The sequence below is a fragment of the Oncorhynchus clarkii genome, chromosome 11 (assembly GCF_045791955.1).
Source record: "Oncorhynchus clarkii lewisi isolate Uvic-CL-2024 chromosome 11, UVic_Ocla_1.0, whole genome shotgun sequence".
Classification (NCBI taxonomy): Eukaryota; Metazoa; Chordata; class Actinopteri; order Salmoniformes; family Salmonidae; genus Oncorhynchus; species Oncorhynchus clarkii.
In genome coordinates, this window is record NC_092157.1 from 21,492,338 (window position 1) to 21,511,192 (window position 18,855).

The window sequence follows — 18,855 nt, forward strand, 5'->3', positions numbered from 1 at the left end:
CAGGGCTAAGCTTTTGCACTGATTTTACTTCATAATATTGTTCAGAGGGTCTTGATGGTGTGGAGGCAATGTTCAATGCATGGGGTATACATGTACATTTTAGTCATTTAGAAGACACTCTTATCCAGCATACATTTTCATACTTTTTCATATACAGTCAGTGACATGCATTAGCCATACTAATTTGAGCAGTTAGTATAATTAGTATAATTTGAGCAGTCAGAGATTTGGTGCTGTCACGACTAGCGCTTGAAGTGAAACGTAAAAGGTGCCAGTGGCTTGTTTACTAGTTCATATTGTACAGCTGCTGGATGGTAGGCTACTCCATTACTAAACACTTAGGGGGCCAGGCCGGTTGGTCGGCACCGGCTCACTACTTCAACCACATTGCCGTGGTCACTTTCATTCATAGTGTTCAAAATGACACTTACTGTAGGTAGGATATCAGTCTACAATTTGTATTTTTTATTTAAGCTTTATTTAACTAGGCAAGTCAGTCCAGAACAAATTCTTATTTACAATGACGGCCTAACCCGGCCAAACCCTCCCCAGCCCAAACGATGCTGGGCCAATTGTGTGCCGCCCTATGGGATTCCCAATCACGACCGGCTGGGATCGAACCAGGGTCTGTAGTGACGCATCTAGCACTTAGATGCAGTGCCTTAGACCACTGTGCCACTCGGGAGCCCAAATCTCCTGCACTGTGAAGCAGAGAGTGAGCCAGATTTGTTTATCAGGGGAAAATGACACGTTGGCCATGCAATGCAGCGTGTGATCTGTTTCTCATTAGTGTGAGTCTGGTCTGTCGGCTGTTTTGTTTCCCCTTTCATCTTTTACAGTGTTTGGTGGTGGAATCAGAAGCCTAGCACACACACACACACACACACACACACACACACACACACACACACACACACACACACACACACACACACACACACACACACACACCTCTGCTATATATGGGCGGGGTCTCCTCTCTCTGACAAGCTGGCTTAGCAAAGGCCTTCTGCCACACAGCTGATAAAGCCTGGAGACCATCACTACAGAATTTCCGTCGCCAGGGAGACAGGAAAGGGAAACTCCCCGTCAGATGTTACAACATGAGATGAGTTGACTTTGTAGGGAACTCAGAGCTTGAGATGTAATCTAAACACTTTGCGCTGACTGACTGAACACAATTCACCAGATAAATGATATTGCCCCCCCCTCTTTCTCTTCATCTCTCTCTCTCTCTCTCTCTCTCTCTCTCTCTCTCTCTCTCTCTCTCTCTCTCTCTCTCTCTCTCTCTCTCTCTCTCTCTCTCTCTCTCTCTCTCTCTCTCTCTCTCTCTCTCTCTCTCTCTCTCTCACGTAGACATTCTGTGAATCAGTGCACGGACCAGATTTGAAGATAAAAAACAAGACACCTTGAAGATCTGGATACAATTATCTCCGATACAGCCGGTTACCTGCTGTGGTGCCTGCTGGGTAAGAGGAAGTGGGTGAGAGGGATCAAATGACTTCCCCTCATTACTCATAGACAGACACACATTGATACACCGATGTTCCTCCTGTTGGAAGGGCTGTGTTGTGTTGCCTCAGTTCACTGATGACTAGCAGTGAGTTTACCATAACACCTAGTGAAATATTTAACATACAAAACAATACAAGAGGAAAATGTAATGATGAAGTAGCCTTAAAATATAATGTGCTGTCACTACTTTGTCAGTACACATAGTTATTGAGTCTCCTATGGTTATCCGACGTATACATATTTAAATTATGCCAGCCATATAAATAAGTAATAGTCGATGTTAGCAAAGTCACTATCTCTGATTTTACAAGTGCATATAATGTAATTCAGTCACACTGCTCTCAGTTATAACATCTAGTAGTCAACTTTCACCACATCTTATAGCCAGAGCCATGCAAACCCATGAAAGATTTTACACTGCATTACATCTTATATTCCTGTTTTCATAACCACACTCCATGTCAAAGATATTAAGATATTGGCTTCATTTTATGCAGAGAGTACATTCAAAATCATCAGAGGAGCCATTGAGAACATGGTAATATGGAAGTCAGCAATTTTAAGAAAACAGACTAACTCCTTTGAGGGAGGGATAAGTTGCAGTCCCTTCAGTTGTTTCAGCACGGTAAATCTTTGTGTTTCTGTTATTTCACTTCAACAGAACCCATGCCAGAGAGAGAAAGAGATAGAGAGTATTGAAACTTGCTGAAATTCATTTCCTCTTTTGCAAAATACATTTCTGTTCTTTAAATTATTGCAAGCCCTCGGTTTCTCTAACCGGAGCAGAGGTTATTTCAACTGAAAAACCACCCAAAACCATAGAGACAGCATTTCAGAGCTGTAGCTAAGGTGAAGTAAACAACTGCAATATGTGATAAGTTAATAATTTCCTATACATGCAAGCACCACAACACACAAATGCTATTTGTAATCTTCCTCATTTAGTTTAGATGCTATGTTAATTCATTTTATGTACTCAGTTACCTCAAAAATGGTTCACAAGTATCCATCCTCTTTTAATCCTAACGTATACATGACAAGAATATTCCATATTCCATATACTCATCATTTTGCAACATACTGCAGCTTTGACAGAGCAACAAGGTTCAAGTTACATCCGTCAAATGTTACTTTAGAATGTAACTTTCATAAACTGTTTTGTCAAAGTACAACTGTGTTATAAAATGGGCTTACAAAGCAGTTGTAAAAAAAAAACAAAAAAAAAACATCATCAATACATAATTCATATTCCCAAATAATATGTTGGACTGGTTATGTTAATCAGCTTTAGCAATACATTCATTTAGTAAATACATTTGCATAACTGCCAAGTCTAGGCTTGCTGTGAGCCTACAACTTTCTTAGCCAGTCCCAGCAGCACAGGATATTTGAGGGTCCTGTTCTTCCAAGACTCTGGGATTCCCTGAAGACCTGTCTGGAAAGACAAGGGAGGAGGAACAGATAAAGGCTACAGTATATCAAATGCTAAGCCTTCAGAGCAGACACAAAGCAATCCATCCGAGGTCAAACTCATTACCCAGGCTGAAACTATGGACACGGGATACAGAAAAGTTGTTTTTATTGCTTGCTCGTTATATAGGCTACACCTTATAGTCAACATTTATAAATTGGATGAAGGTTGACTTATAGAACAAATAACTTGAATGATTAGGTTTGAATATCCCGCTGTGTGGAATGTCTTACAATCAAATGACCATGTGACAACTACAGTGAGGGAAAAAAGTATTTGATCCCCTGCTGATTTTGTACGTTTGCCCACTGACAAAGAAATGATCCGTCTATAATTTTAATGGTAGGTTTATTTGAACAGTGAGAGACAGAATAACAACAACAAGGTATTTGACCCCCTCTCAATCTGGCTACCAGGTGTCTTTTATACAGGTAACAAACTGAGATTAGGAGCACACTCTTAAAGCAATCAATCAATCAGATTCCAAACTCTCCACCATGGCCAAGACCAAAGAGCTCTCCAAGGATGTCAGGGACAAGATTGTAGACCTACACAAGGCTGGAATGGGCTACAAGACCATCGCCAAGCAGCTTGGTGAGAAGGTGACTACAGTTGGTGCGATTATTCGTAAATGGAAGAAACACAAAAGAACTGTCAATCTCCCTCGGCCTGGGGCTCCATGCAAGATCTCACCTCATAGAGTTGCAATGATCATGAGAACGGTGAGGAATCAGCCCAGAATTACACGGGAGGATCTTGTCAATGATCTCAAGGCAGCTGGGACCATAGTCACCAAGAAAACAATTGGTAACACACTACGCCGAGAAGGACTGAAATCCTGCAGCACCCCCAAGGTCCCCCTCCCAGGACAACTGGGTGAAAGAGTTTTGGTCAGATGAGACCAAAATGGAGCTCTTTCGCATCAACTCAACCCGCCGTGTTTGGAGGAGGAGGAATGCTGCCACCATCCCCACCGTCAAACATGGAGGTGAAAACATTATGCTTTGGGGGTGTTTTTCTGCTAAATGGACAGGACAACTTCAACGCATCAAAGGGACGATGGACAGGGCCATGTACCGTCAAATCTTTGGTGAGAACCTCCTTCCCTCAGCCAGGGCATTGAAAATGGGTCGTGGATGGGTATTCCAGCATGACAATGACCCCAAACACACGGCCAAGGCAACAAAGGAGTGGCTCAAGAAGAAGCACATTAAGGTCCTGGAGTGGCCTAGCCAGTCTCCAGACCTTAATCCCATAGAAAATCTGTGGAGGGAGCTGAAGGTTTGAGTTGCCAAACGTCAGCCTCAAAACCTTAATGACTTGGAGAAGATCTGCAAAGAGGAGAGGGACAAAATCCCTCCTGAGATGTGTGCAAACCTGGTGGCCAACTACAAGAAACGTCTGACCTCTGTGATTGCCAACAAGGGTTTTGCCACCAAGTACTAAGTCATGTTTTGCAGAGGGGTCAAATACTTACTTCTCTCATTAAAATGCAAATCAATTTATAACATTTTTGACATGCGTTTTTCTAGATTTTGTTGTTGTTATTCTGTCTCTCACTGTTCAAATAAATCTACCATTAAAATTACAGACGGATCATTTCTTTGTCAGTGGGCAAACGTACAAAATCAGCAGGGGATCAAATACTTTTTTCCCTCACTGTATGTAAATACTAGCTACTTGAAATACTAGCTAGCTACTTCTGATGAATAAAAGTTCCATATTTTGATACTATTTGCATGGGCCAGACAGTATAACTGACTGTAAGTTGCTCTGGATAAGAACGCCTGCTAAATGACCAAAATGTAAATGTAGGGTTTTGCTCCAACCCTACCTGTGCTCCAAAACAGGCCCCTATGAATGAGGCCCTACTGGCGGTGCATCCCCCGCGGCGCATGGTTCCCCTGACTGCCTCCTCCAGCTGGCTCATTGTCAGGACCCCGTGCAGTGCTCCCTGGAATGCACCTGGCAAGGCTGGGGATAGGAACCGCAGACACAGATAAGGACCAAGAGGTCTTCATACTATTTACTTATGTCATCAATCATTCAATATATTTCTTAAGTTTTATTGGGCAGTGTATGTGGTTACATTTTCCATGTCAATAAATCCTTTTGAACTGAGAGGTGAAGGGAGGAATACACCAACATGAGTTACACACATCCTAACATGAGTTGCACACTTCCTAACATGAGTTACACACACATCCTAACATGAGTTACACACACATCCTAACATGAGTTACATACACATCCTAACATGAGTTACATACACATCCTAACATGAGTTACACACAACATCCTAACATGAGTTACACACACATCCTAACATGAGTTACACACATCCTAACATGAGTTACATACACATCCTAACATGAGTTACACACACATCCTAATATGAGTTACACACATCCTAACATGAGTTACATACACATCCTAACATGAGTTACATACACATCCTAACATGAGTTACACACATCCTAACATGAGTTACACACATCCTAACATGAGTTACATACACATCCTAACATGAGTTACACACACATCCTGACATGAGTTACACACATCCTAACATGAGTTACATACATCCTAACATGAGTTGCACACATCCTAACATGAGTTGCACACATCCTAACATGAGTTACACACATCCTAACATGAGTTACACACATCCTAATATGAGTTACACACATCCTAACATGTTACACACATCCTAATATGAGTTACACACATCCTAACATGTTACACACATCCTAATATGAGTTACACACATCCTAACATGAGTTACATACATCCTAACATGAGTTGCACACATCCTAACATGAGTTACACACATCCTAACATGAGTTACACACATCATAATATGAGTTACACACATCCTAACATGAGTTACACACATCCTAATATGAGTTACACACATCCTAACATGTTACACACATCCTAATATGAGTTACACACATCCTAACATGTGTTTTAGGTTCAAAGATGCAGGAGCTCCCGTCTCCCACCTCAGACGGGAGGGAAATTTAAGCACGAGGTCATTAATGACGGGATCAAAGACTAGAGAGAAGGAAAGCACTTTCTTAGACCAGGGCTATCTAACTAACTAACTAGCTAACGGATGTGCTGACTGGGATGGTGTGGTTACAGTGCCAAGTCGACAGACTGGACCCTGCTGCTGCCACAGCCGTGCTGGCAACGCCACCTACCTAGTGTGTGTGTGTGTGTGTGTGTGTGTGGGACCTACCTCATGTGTTAGTGAACACAGCAGGTATCAGCTCTGGGGAATGCTTGGATAAGTTGTCCTTCACCTGACAGATTTGTGCTGCAATGGTGAAAGGCAGAGTGAAATGCAACATTTAACACTTCCCATATGCATTTTTTATTACCATACTTTGGGGGGAAATTACATTTTCTTCATTAACCTGCCACTCAAGATTCTATGTCCATTTCCATTTTACAGTCTTGTGTTAGGTTTTAGGTTTTGACTGGCTGAGATTTGGCTGTTCCCAACATTGTATTAATATTTAATATGTATAATCTAACGCTCATGGGAGATTAGTAAAATAAATCAGTTGAGATCAACATCATTACTTAACATTCTATTTATTTATTTATTTTACCCCCTTTTTCGCCCCAATTTCGTGGTATCCAATTGTTAGTAGTTACTGTCTTGTCTCATCGCTACAACTCCCGTATGGGCTCGGGAGAGACAAAGGTCGACAGCAATGTGTCCCCCGATACACAACCCAACCAAGCCGCACTGCTTCTTAACACAGCGCGCATCCAACCCGGAAGCGTACACCTACCGACCTGTTCAGCGCGCACTGCACCCGGCCCGCCACAGGAGTCGCTAGTGCGCAATGGGACAAGGATATCCCTACCGGACAATCCCTCCCTAACCCGGAAGTCGCCCCATGGACCTCCCAGTCGCGGCCGGCTGCGACAGAGCCTGGGCTCAAACCCAGAGTCTCTGGTGGCACAGCTAGCACTGCAATGCAGTGCCTTAGACCACTGCGCCACCTGGGAGGCCTTTACTTAACATTCTAGCTAGGCTGCACATCAAATGGCACCATATTCCCTAAATAGTGCACTACTTTTGACCAGAGCTCTATGGGTCCTGATCCAAAAGAGGGCAGAAAATATGGAATAGGGTGCCATTTGGGATGAAGCCCTAATAATATATGAGCAGAAAGATTGTGAATGTTTATAAGCGGGAGTGGCATTAGAGTCGTACCAATAACAGCCCTGTCCAGGTCCTGAGGGTTGTTTCTGTTTGGGTCGTTGAGCTGGGCCAACACTGAGTCCAGAGCATTGGGGTCAGAACCATTCAGGATGAAATGCTCCAGGAACCTGACAAGAAATGCATTCTGAGCAAAATTATAAACTCAACATGCAACAATTTCAAAGATTTTACTGAGTTACAGTTCATATAAGGAAGTCAGTCAATTGAAATAAATTAATTAGGCCCTAATCTATGGAATTCACATGACAGGGAATACCGACATGCATCTGTTTGTCACAGATACCTTAAAAAAGAAGGTAGGGAGGTGGATCAGAAAACCAGTCAGTATCTGGTGTGACCACTATTTGCCTCATGCAGCGCAACAAATCTCCTTCGCATAGAGTTGATCAGGCTGTTGATTGTGGCCTGTGGAATGTTGTCCCACTACCCTTCAATGGCTGTGCGAAGTTGCTGGATATTGGCAGGAACTGGAACATGCTGTCTTACACATCGATCCAGAGCATCCCAAACGTGCTCAATGGGTGACATGTCTGGTGAGTATGCAGGCCATGGAAGAACTGGGACATTTTCAGCTTCCAGGAACTGTGTACAGATCCTTGCGACATGGGGCCGTGCATTATCATGGAGAAAATGAGGTGATGGCAGATGAATGGCATGACAATGGGCCTCAGGATCTCGTCACAGTATATCTGTGTTTTCAAATTGACATTGACAAAATGTTATCCATAGCTTACGCCTTTCCATACCATAACCCCACCGCCACCAATGCAGCGTTCTGTTCACAATGTTGACATCAGCAAACCACTCGTCCACATGACGCCATACACGTGGTCTGTGGTTGTGAGTTAGACGTACGATGTTGGAAGCGGCTTATGGTAGCGAAATTAACAATAAATTATCTGGCAACAGCTCTGGTGGAAATTCCTGCAGTCAGCATGCCAATTGCACTCTCCTTCAAAATCGGAGACATTTGTGGCGTTGCGTTGTGTGACAAAACTGCACATTTTAGAGTGGCCTTTTATTTTCCTAGCACAAGGTGCACCTGTGTAATGATCATGTTGTTGAATCACCTTCTTTGATATACTACATGGATTATCTTGGCAAATGAGAAATGCTCACTAACAGGAATGTAAATGAATTGGTGTTCAACATTTTAGAGAAATAAGCTTGGAAATAAATATGGAATTTTTGGGGGATATTGTATTTCAGCTCATGAAACATGGGACCTTTACATGTTGCATTTATATTTTTTGTTCAGTTTAGATATTGTACCTACCACAACTGTAGTCAGTGTTTTACCTTTATTTAGCTAGGCAAGTCAGTTAAGAACAAATTATTACTTACAATGACGGCCTACACCAGCCAAACCAATTGTGCACCACCCTATGCGAACCCCAATCACAGCCTGTTGTGATACAACCTGTATTCGAACCAGGGTGTCTGTATTGACGCCTCTAGCATTGAGATGCTGTGCCTTAGACCACTGCGCCACTTGGGAGCCCATTAAGCATGGATTGTGTTATGAAGCATGTTAATGGACGTGAGTAATGAGATAAATTACACAATTTATGAGGCCTTTATGCATTAAGAGCCATTATCTGCTCTAAAGGCCTACAGTACCTTGCTGCAGCCAGTGTCATGGCCACACACATATCGTTGTTCTGGGTTACACGTATGGCCGTCTCCACCTTCTCTAACATCTCCGGCATCCCAGCAAACATCGCCACAACGGGAGCCATCTTGGTGACCCCGTCCATCTGACAGTCCACATCACATCCTGAAATGGAGAGTGAAAAAGTAAAATCTTTGATTCCCTCAATTCCTCACGTCCCTCTCAAAGCTCATTGGAGGAGGAGGTCTAAGGAGAGGGAACTTGGAGCCTATCCTCCAATGCGCCTTGAGAGGGAGGTGAGGAATCAGTGACAGAAGGAATCAGCGATTTGACAGCTTGTACTTTTTTCAAACAGGTTGTGTCTAAATGTAACTCATAATAAATGAACCCAGGACAGACGTGCTTCCTTTCAGCTGGTGATCTTTATGTCACTGTACCTGTCTTTTCGTTTCCTGCATCCACGTTCCTCATGAAGGCTTTGAGGCTTGCGTTTCTCCAAGGGCCATCAATGGGCAGGACAGCTTTAGGACCTTTACATTTCAATTGAGAGTGAACAGCTTTAGCTGACTGAAAAACATATAAACTCAACGAAAAAAGAAACGTCCTCTCACTGTCAACAGCGTTTATTTTCAGCAAATTTAACATGTGTAAATATTTGTATGAACATAACAAGATTAAACAACAGACATAAACTGAACAAGTTCCACAGACATGTGACTAACAGAAATTTAATAATGTGTCCCTGAACAAAGGGAGAGTCAAAATCAAAAGTAACAGTCAGTATCTGGTGTGGCCACCAGCTGCATTAGGTACTGCTGTGCATCCCCTCCTCATGGACTGCACCGATATTTGCCTGTTCTTGCTGTGAGATGTTACCCCACTCTTCCACCAAGGCACCTGCAAGTTCTCTGACATTTCTGGGGGGAATAGCCCTAACCCTCACCCTCCGATCCAACAGGTCCCAGACGTGCTCAATGGGATTGAGATCCGGGCTCTTCGCTGGCCCTGGAAGAACACTGACATTCCTGTCTTGCAGGAAATCCCGCACAGAACAAACAGTATGGCTAGTGGCATTGTCATGCTGGAGGGTCATGTCAGGATGAGCCTGTAGGAAGGGTACCATATGAGGGAGGAGGATGTCTTCCCTGTAACGCACAGCGTTGCGATTGCCTGCAATGACAACAAGCTCAGTCTGATGATGCTGTGACACACCGCCCCAGACCATGACGGACCCTCCACATCCAAATCCAGAGTTCAGGCCTCGGTGTAACGCTCATTCCATAGACGATAAACGCAAATCCGACCATCACCCCTGGTGAGACAGAACTGCGACTCATCAGCGAAGACCACTTTTTGCCAGTCCTGTCTCGTCCAGCGACGGTGGGTTTGTGCCCATAGGCGACGTTATTGCCGATGATGTCTGGTGAGGACCTGCCTTACAACATGCCTGCAAGCCTTCAGTCCGGCCTCTCTCAGTCTATAGCGGACAGTCTGAGCACTGATGGAGGGATTGTGCGTTCCTGGTGTAATTCGGGAAGTTGTTTTTGCCATCCTGTACCTGTCCCGCAGGTGTGATGTTCTGATGTACCGATCCTGTGCGGGTGTTGTTACACGTGGTCTGCCACTGCGAGGACGATCAGCTGTCCGTCCTGTCTTCCTGTAGCGCATTCTTAGGCGTCTCACAGTACGGACATTGCAATTTATTACCCTGGCCACATCTGCAGTCCTCATGCCTCCTTGCAGCATGCCTAAGGCACGTTCACGCAGATGACCATCTTTATTTAGGTGTTTTTCAGAGTCAGTAGAAAGGCCTCTTTAGTGTCCTAGGTTTTCATAACTGTGACCATAATTGCCTACCGTCTGTAAGTTGTTAGTGTCTTAATGACCGTTCAACAGGTACATGTTCATTAAGGTTCATTGAACAAGCATGGGAAACAGTGATTAAACCCTTTACAATGAAGATCTGTGAAGTTATTTGGATTTTTACGAATTATCTTTGAAAGATGTGGTCCTGAAAAAGGGACGTTTCTTTTTTTGCTGAGATTTACATGTTCAATAACTATACTGTTGAGAATAGTTGAAAAACCCTGGCTTCATGATATCTCAATAGGAAAGTGTTTTTGTCCGGAACATCGTTTTTCAAAAGGGGATTCCCCATAAATTACCAAAGGGGAAAATTAAACTCTGTGGTATAGAAAACTGACAAAAGCACACAACCACTCTACCCCTCTGTGGGACCAGATGCCTAGTCAGTTATTCACTTGTTTTATACTGTTTCTCTTGTCATTGGTCAGATGATGGGGCACAGAAAAGCGACAGTTTGTACACATACAGGAAATGACTGCTGATTGGTTGCCTACCGTTCTTTTGCCTGTATGGGTTATTGAGAGGAAGATCATACACAGTGTCTGGGCCAAAGAACTTGTAGATGCGCTTGGTCAAGTCCTCCACGTTCACATCTAGTGATTACCAATAAAAACATAGAGCATATGAGTATATTATGTCATTCATGGAGTGAACACGATAAAACAAACTCGACATTAAATGTTCTTTATTTAGCAAGACCTTGGGCCATTGGATGTTCGCCCTATTGGGTGTCAGTACGCTACCTCCACATTGACTGAGTGACTCTAGCAGTACGTAGGCCTGGTCTCCGTAGCACGTCTGCTCTCCGGTCTCTCTGCGGTAGAACGGGTTAGCAGACTGAGGGCGGAACTCTGGACACGGTTCCAGATCTGACAGAACCTCCTTCAGTCGCTCTGGGTTGTAAATCCAATGCGTGGGCTGGGCTGTTAGGGTGGGGTACATAGAAAAGAGAAAGTGACTGGACTGATATTAGTGTAGCCTTAGTTGTATTTTGTCTCTTATTTTGGCATAGACCTAATGTATTGAGTCATTGTTATAGTCTGTGACCCTTATTTCCTGTGGATGTTGTATAAGGTATCTACAACCAGAAATAGGGGTTTCATCAGCTTGGATCCAACTCGCTTCCCTGTCATAATATTCAGTCTTCGGTATGCGTTATGTACTGTGGTTATTAGACAGAATGATATTGAACACTTTCCAAATCTAGAACGAGTCCAGATCATGAATTGCCATACTGTACGTGTACGGCTTGTAATATTGCACAAAGCAAGAGCGCCATGTCAATCAATCCATATGACATTGATTGTATGTACTTTTATTCTAATGGAACACTATTGATTTCATAACACTGTTGTTTAACTTTGTTGAGAAGGCAGAGTAGGGTAACACCCTTTTATACTCTTAATATCATCAGTGGCAGATGTGCAGCTGTGCAGCTGTCTCATACTGATTAACACCAAGACATTACATCAGAGCTATGTTTGAGCCAGTGCTGCAGTATCTTATTGGGATATTACAGTTATTGAAAAGATATCAGTCCCATGAAATTACCTGCTGCGTCTGCCACAGCTGCTCCAATGATTGCCCCCATGGCTCTCTCTGCCACAGTTGAAGCCATCTGTGTCATTTAGTCCAACAGGAACAGAATTAGCGGTTAAAATGGCTTTCTCTTGAAATGTACTTCAGCTTTTCAGTTTTTCTCTGTTTTTATTGTACTGGATGACAAAATGTGAATTTTGAATAATTGAAATTGAAAACATTATTACTAGATACTATATTGGCAAGAAAAATAACAATATTTAACATGGCTGTAAAACTAAATATATGAATCAACTAAGAAATGTAACAGACAGTTGACCATACCGCCCTCTGTACTGTACATCATACATTCAAAACAATAGGAGTCAATTAGCACACAAGATTAACACTTTCCTTACCATCGTTTTCTTCTTATTGTCCCCCCAGCACCACACTGATGTTGTTTTGAAAACTTGACTGACGTTGTGTCATCTGACGCTGGAGGACTGCCCAGATATACTGAGACGGTTATAACACTGCAACGATGACTCATGAAAAAGGCCAGAGGTCTGAGAGAGACCGGTAGGGGGGCATATATTCTGATCTGTTATTGCATCGCTCAGGTTTAAGATAAGATGGTTTAATAAAATATGTTACTCAGTGAAACCATGGTAACCTTTTTTGAATATAGTGTTTGCTCCCAGGACACTCATGTGGGTGACCCCCTCCATTTCCATGTTTGTATGCTTTCCACTCCACTGCTTTGTCCATCAGTTATACACAGCTGATGCCCTCTGGCCGTCTGATCTGATCCCCCTCATCCTAACCCTCTCCTGGGTCTCCCAGCCAATTGATTCGTCAGGTCTCTCCTGGCCCTTTTAGACCAGCCACATACTGACAGTGTTAGGGTTATATCATTCAGACGATCAATACAGGAGAAAAAAACAATGATTGCCCCTGTGCTAACCTATGGTGCCTCTTCTATCACTTAGGGGCTATAATGCTAGCTCTCAGATCCATTTAGACCGTATCTGCTCTGTCCAGTGTTTTGACAATTCATCTGCAAGACAGTAAACCTCAGCTCAGTAATATTATATTTATATACTAACAATAATACACATATAATAACTTTATCTACAGTGTATATACACATTTTAAATCATGTTTATACCATAGGATTATACTAGGCCTAGGTAAAAATCTAACATAGCACAACATGAGAAGTGTTTGTTCCTGCAAAAGGCTAATGTTACATTCTGGATGTAGCTTAAATAAAAACACCTGCCCACCCGACCAATCCAGCAACATCATCTCAGGATGTGGAGTGAAAGGAGCCCTGTGGTGTAATGATATTATCCATTGTCACCAGATGAAATGTCAGTGTGAGCGAGGGCAGAGGAGAGCGTTTCCATATATTACAAACATGATGCCGGGCTCGGGAGAGAAGTGGATTGTGGGAATGTGGGCTATGTGACAGGGCCTGGGTGCTCAGGAGGACTGATCATCTGGCTGCCCAGTGGGGGTATGCCACTATGCCATCCTGTGCCAAGCCTCCGAAATAGCGGCAGGGACTGAGAGAGGGACAAGAGAGGGAAGAGGAGATAGCTTGACAGTGAGCCTGGCCTGAACACATAGAGAGAGGGAGAGACAGGGGCACTATCTCTTTCTCTCTATCCCTCCCTCCCTCCCTCCACTGCATTGCTCTGTTGGCCCTGCCCTGTCAGGCTTCCAATATCCAAATATGAGTTCTAAAAAATAACCGTATCAAACCAAGTTGATGTTCCATAATATAAATAAACAGGAAATCTTACTCACCATTGCTCTCGTGAATCAAAACAGTTGTAAAAGCAGTAAGAAAGTTCAGGACAAATATGTACAAATACGGACAGTGCTTTTCAGCCGGTCTCCATCGACTGTGTCTCGTATCTCATATTGTATGCCCCAAATCTAAACATAGACTCAGACTCCAACAAACAGTTTTCAAAATCTACCAACCTAAATACATTGAAATGAGGGGCTACTTGTTTAGATGACCAGACACCCTCATGAGACAATGGTACACTATGGGTATGTCCTCTGTGACGAGGATTACGATTCGAAACATCATTCACATTATCAGACAAGGGGACTAGATCCATTTGAAGCCTGCCTGTATGTGCCTATCTATGTTGATGAATCTCAATATTTATCTCAACACAGTGCCTTCGGAAAGTATTCAGACCTATTTACTTTTTCCACATTTTGTTACTTTACAGCCTTATTCTAAAATGGATTAAATCGTTTTCTTTCCTCTTCAATCTTCACACAATAACCCATAATGACAAAACTAAGACAGGTTTTTCGACATTTAAAAAAAAAAACGGAAATGTATATAAGTATTCAGACCCTTTACTTAGTACTTTGTTGAAGAACCTTTGGCAGCGATTACAGCGTAGAGCCTTCTTTGGTATGATGCTACAAGCTTGGCAGACCTGTATTTGTGGAGTTTCTCCCATTTTTCTCTGCAGATCCTCTCAAGCTCTGACAGGTTGGATGGGGAGCGTCGTTGCACAGCTACTTTCAGGTCTCTCCAGAGATATTAGATTGAGTTCAAGTACGGGCTCTGGCTGGACCACTCAAGGACCTTCAGAGACTTGTCCCGAAGCCACTCCTGTGTTGTCTTGGCTGTGTGCTTAGGGTCGTTGTCCTGTTGGAAGGGGAACCTTCACCACAGATTTTCATCAAGGATCTCTCTGTACTTTGCTCCGTTCATCTTTCCTTTGATCCTGACTAGTCTCCCAGTCCCTGCCGCTGAAAAACATCCCCACAGCATGATGCTGCCACCACCATGCTTCACCGTAGGGATGGTGATAAGTTTCCTCCAGACGTGATGCTTGGCATTCAGGCCAAAGTGTTGAATCTTGGTTTCATCAGACCAGAGAATCTTGTTTCTCATGGTCTGAGAGTCCTTTAGGTGCCTTTTGGCAAACTCCAAGCGGGCTGTCATGTACCTTTAAGTGAGGAGTGGCTTCCGTCTGGCCATTCGACCATAAAGGCCTGATTGGTGTAGTGCTGCTGAGATGGTTGTTCTTCTGGAAGGTTCTCCCATCTCCACAGAGGAACTATAGAGCTCTGTCAGCGTGAACATTGGGTTCTTGGTCACCTCCCTGACCAAGGCCCTTCTCCCCCAATTGCTCAGTTTGGCCAGGCGGCCAGCTCTAGGAAGAGTCTTGGTGGTTCCAAACTTCTTCCATTTAAGAATGATGGAGGCCACTATGTTCTTGGTGCTGCAGAAATGTTTTGGTACCCTTCCCCAGATCTGTGCCTCGACACAATCCTGTCTTGGAGCTCTACGGACAATTTCTTCGACCTCATGGCTTGGTTTTTGATTTGACATGCACTGTCAACTGTGGGACCTTATATAGACAGGTGTGTGCCTTTCCAAATCACCAAATTTACCACAGGTGGACTCCAATCATGTTGAAGAAACATCTCAAGGATGATCAATGGAAACAGGATGCACCTGAGCTGAATTTCGAATCTCACATGAAGGGTCTTAATACTTATGTAAATAAGGTATTTCTGTTTTTTTTAAATCAACGTTTGCAAACATTTCTAAAAAACTATTTTTGCTTTTTCATTTTGAGATAGTGCGTAGACTGATGAGGATTTTTGTTTATTTAATCAATTTTAGAATAAGGCATTAACGTATATAATGTGGAGAAAGTCAAGAGGTCTGAATACTTTCCGAATGCACCGTATGTATTCATCTGAAGAATGATGATACCTACCTGGCAGTCAGATGGTCCTGCACATTGTGCTGTGCTGTGTGGAGTCTCTGGGAGATAGATAGTTGTACTGTAACAGGAGCTGAGTGGTGGTGAGAGGACAGAGGAGGGTTGTGTCCTAAGTGACACCCCATTCCCTATGTAGTGCACTACTTTGGACCCTGGTGGGCAGTGCACTATATAGGGAATAGGGTGCCCTTTGGGACGCACACGCCTGGTCTGGACATAGGCCACCTCTCCAGTCATATGCTCTGCTGCGCTATCCTTGGCATCCAGAAACAACCATGCTAGGCCACACCATGCCAGCTGCTAACTGTTCAATCACTTCACTCCCCATCCTCCTCCTCTTCATCTCTCAGAGAGAGAGGGAGAGAAAGAGAGATGGAGAGAGCGACAGAAAGAGATATCTCTGCAGAAAATGTAAGAATTGAATAACACAGAGAACAGTGTTTAGTGGATGTCTAAACTTTACATGTTGGTGATAAGAGTACGGCTGGAAGAGGCCTATAATGAATTCCATGGTTGTCCAACCCCCTCATACAATGATAGCATAAGAAACGGGTACCTAGCAGAAATGGGAGCTGTGTTAGCCCACACACATTTTTTTAGTGAATCATAGCCTATACCTGTCAGGCCCTGATCTGTTTCACCTGTCTTTGTGATTGTCTCCACCCACCTCCAGGTGTCACCTGTTTTCCCCATTAGTCCCTGAGTATTTATTCCGGTGTTCCCTGTTTGTCTGTTGCCAGTTTGTCTTGTTTTTCCCCGTGCTCCTGCTTTTTCTTATCTCTCTTTTGCTAGTCCTCCTGGTTTTGACCCTTGCCTGCCTTGACTCTGAACCCCCATGCCTGACCATACTACCTGCCCTGACCTCGAGCCTGCCTGCCTCTTTGTACCTCCTGGATTCTGACCTTTATGATCTTTTGCCTGTCCAGGGCCATTATATTGCCTGACCCTTGGATTATAATAAATATCAGAGGCTCGAACCGTCTGCCTCCCATGTCTGCATCTGGGTCTCACCCTGTGGCCTTATAATACCTGTAATGAATAAGTCACACATAGCAATTATTTGGGGATTTTGGACCCTTGCATTGGTCCCTAAGTCTCATTCAAACACTGAATATGAATGCCTATTTACATTACTTTTCAGAGCTTTAAATGGTGTGTTCTTGGGAGAAAATTGCACTTGTCACAACAGTACATGTACCATTATACCCAAGCATGCAACAATTTATTTTCAAAAACATGTAGGATTTCCTGCTTTGTTTCATATTTCCCAAAATGCATAGAGGACCAGTGAACAGGAGAGAGAGGGGGGGAGAAAGAGAGAGAGAAAGGGGGGGAGAAAGAGAGAGAGAGAGAGAGAGAGAGGGCCCTGGCAGTAAACCCCAAAAATAGTAAAATAATGTTTTTCCAGAGAAGATCAAGATCTCAAGAAATTAGACCAAAGTTGATGATGCAGTGAATTAACTTGAGAAAGAAATTAAACGGCATTAAAAAACATTCAAATTCCTGTAAAAATTTGGCTAAAACTAATTTATTGTGTCATTGAACCAATTGCACTTTATGGCAGATGTGGGGTTCACTTGCAAAACAAGATTTCACCCAATGTGACAAACATCCCATTGGAAAACTACAAACAATGCATGCAGGGCAGAATTAGGCCAATATCCACTAATAATAAAACCTAAAAAAATAGCAATTAAGTTTTGGAAACATCTGAAATAAAGTGACCCCTCTCATATCATTACCAAGCTCTGCAATATCAAGAGCTGAGCAAAGAATAGAGTCCCCTTGTTCAGCTGGTCTTGGGGCAGAGTTCACAAACCTGTTCTACTAACACCCGAAGCCTCAAGACCAGAACATCTAATCAATCAGATCAAAACAAATTACAACACAGTCAAAACAAAACTACATTACTTCTTGGGAAGCAAGCACAAGCACAAAGCAAAATGCAGTTCAATCTGGCCCTAAATCAACACCGTGGCTAACAATTTGACCATGGTTACTGATCAAAATGTTTTTATATAGTCCTTCGTACATCAGCTGATGTCTCAAAGTGCTGTACAGAAACCCAGCCTAAAACCCCAAACAGCAAGCAATGCAGGTGTAGAAGCACGGTGGCTAGGAAAAACTCCTTAGAAAGGCAAAAACCTAGGAAGAAACCTAGAGAGGAACCAGGCTACTAGGGGTGACCAGTCCTCTTCTGGCTGTGCCAGGTGGAGATTACAGTATAACAGAACATGGTCAAGATGTTCAAATGTTCATAAATGACCAGCATGGTTCAAATAATAATAATCACAGTAGTTGTCGAGGGTGCAGCAAGTCAGCACCTCAGGAGTAAATGTCAGTTGGCTTTTCATAGCCGATCATTAAGAGTATCTCTACCACTCCTGCTGTCTCTAGAGAGTTGAAAACAGCAGGTCTGGGACAAGTAGGACGTCCGGTGAACAGGTTAGGATTCCATAGCCGCGTGCAGAACAGTTGAAACGGGAGCAGCAGCACGGACAGGTGGACTGGGGACAGCAAGGAGTCATCATGCCAGGTAGTCCTGAGGCATGGTCCTAGGGCTCAGGTCCCCCGAGAGAAAGAGAGAATTAGAGAGAGCATACTTAAATTCACACAGGACACCGGATAAGACAGGAGAAGTACTTCAGATATAACAAACTGACCCTAGCCCCCCGACACATAAACTACTGCAGCATAAATACTGGAGGCTGAGACAGGAGGGGTCAGGAGACACTGTGGCCCCATCCAATGATACCGCCGGACAGGGCCAAACAGGAAGGATATAACCCCACCCACTTTGCCAAAGCACAGCCCCCACACCACTAGAGGGATATCTTCAACCACCAACTTACCA

General features: G+C 43.5%; 1 protein-coding gene across 1 annotated transcript; it reads right to left on the reverse strand.

Annotated features, from left to right (window-relative positions):
• Positions 1 to 2,518: 2,518 nt before the first annotated feature.
• On the reverse strand, positions 2,519 to 12,746 carry LOC139420357 (crystallin J1B-like). The gene is made up of 10 exons (XM_071170370.1): positions 12,645 to 12,746; positions 12,259 to 12,325; positions 11,451 to 11,630; positions 11,202 to 11,300; positions 9,279 to 9,371; positions 8,850 to 9,006; positions 7,221 to 7,336; positions 6,231 to 6,308; positions 4,821 to 4,960; positions 2,519 to 2,950 (listed from the first exon to the last, which is right to left on the reverse strand). Exons 1-10 carry the CDS (start codon positions 12,645 to 12,647, stop codon positions 2,849 to 2,851), a joined length of 1,035 nt encoding a protein of 344 aa, XP_071026471.1. The 5' UTR covers positions 12,648 to 12,746; the 3' UTR covers positions 2,519 to 2,848.
• Between the last annotated feature and the right edge of the window lie 6,109 nt (positions 12,747 to 18,855).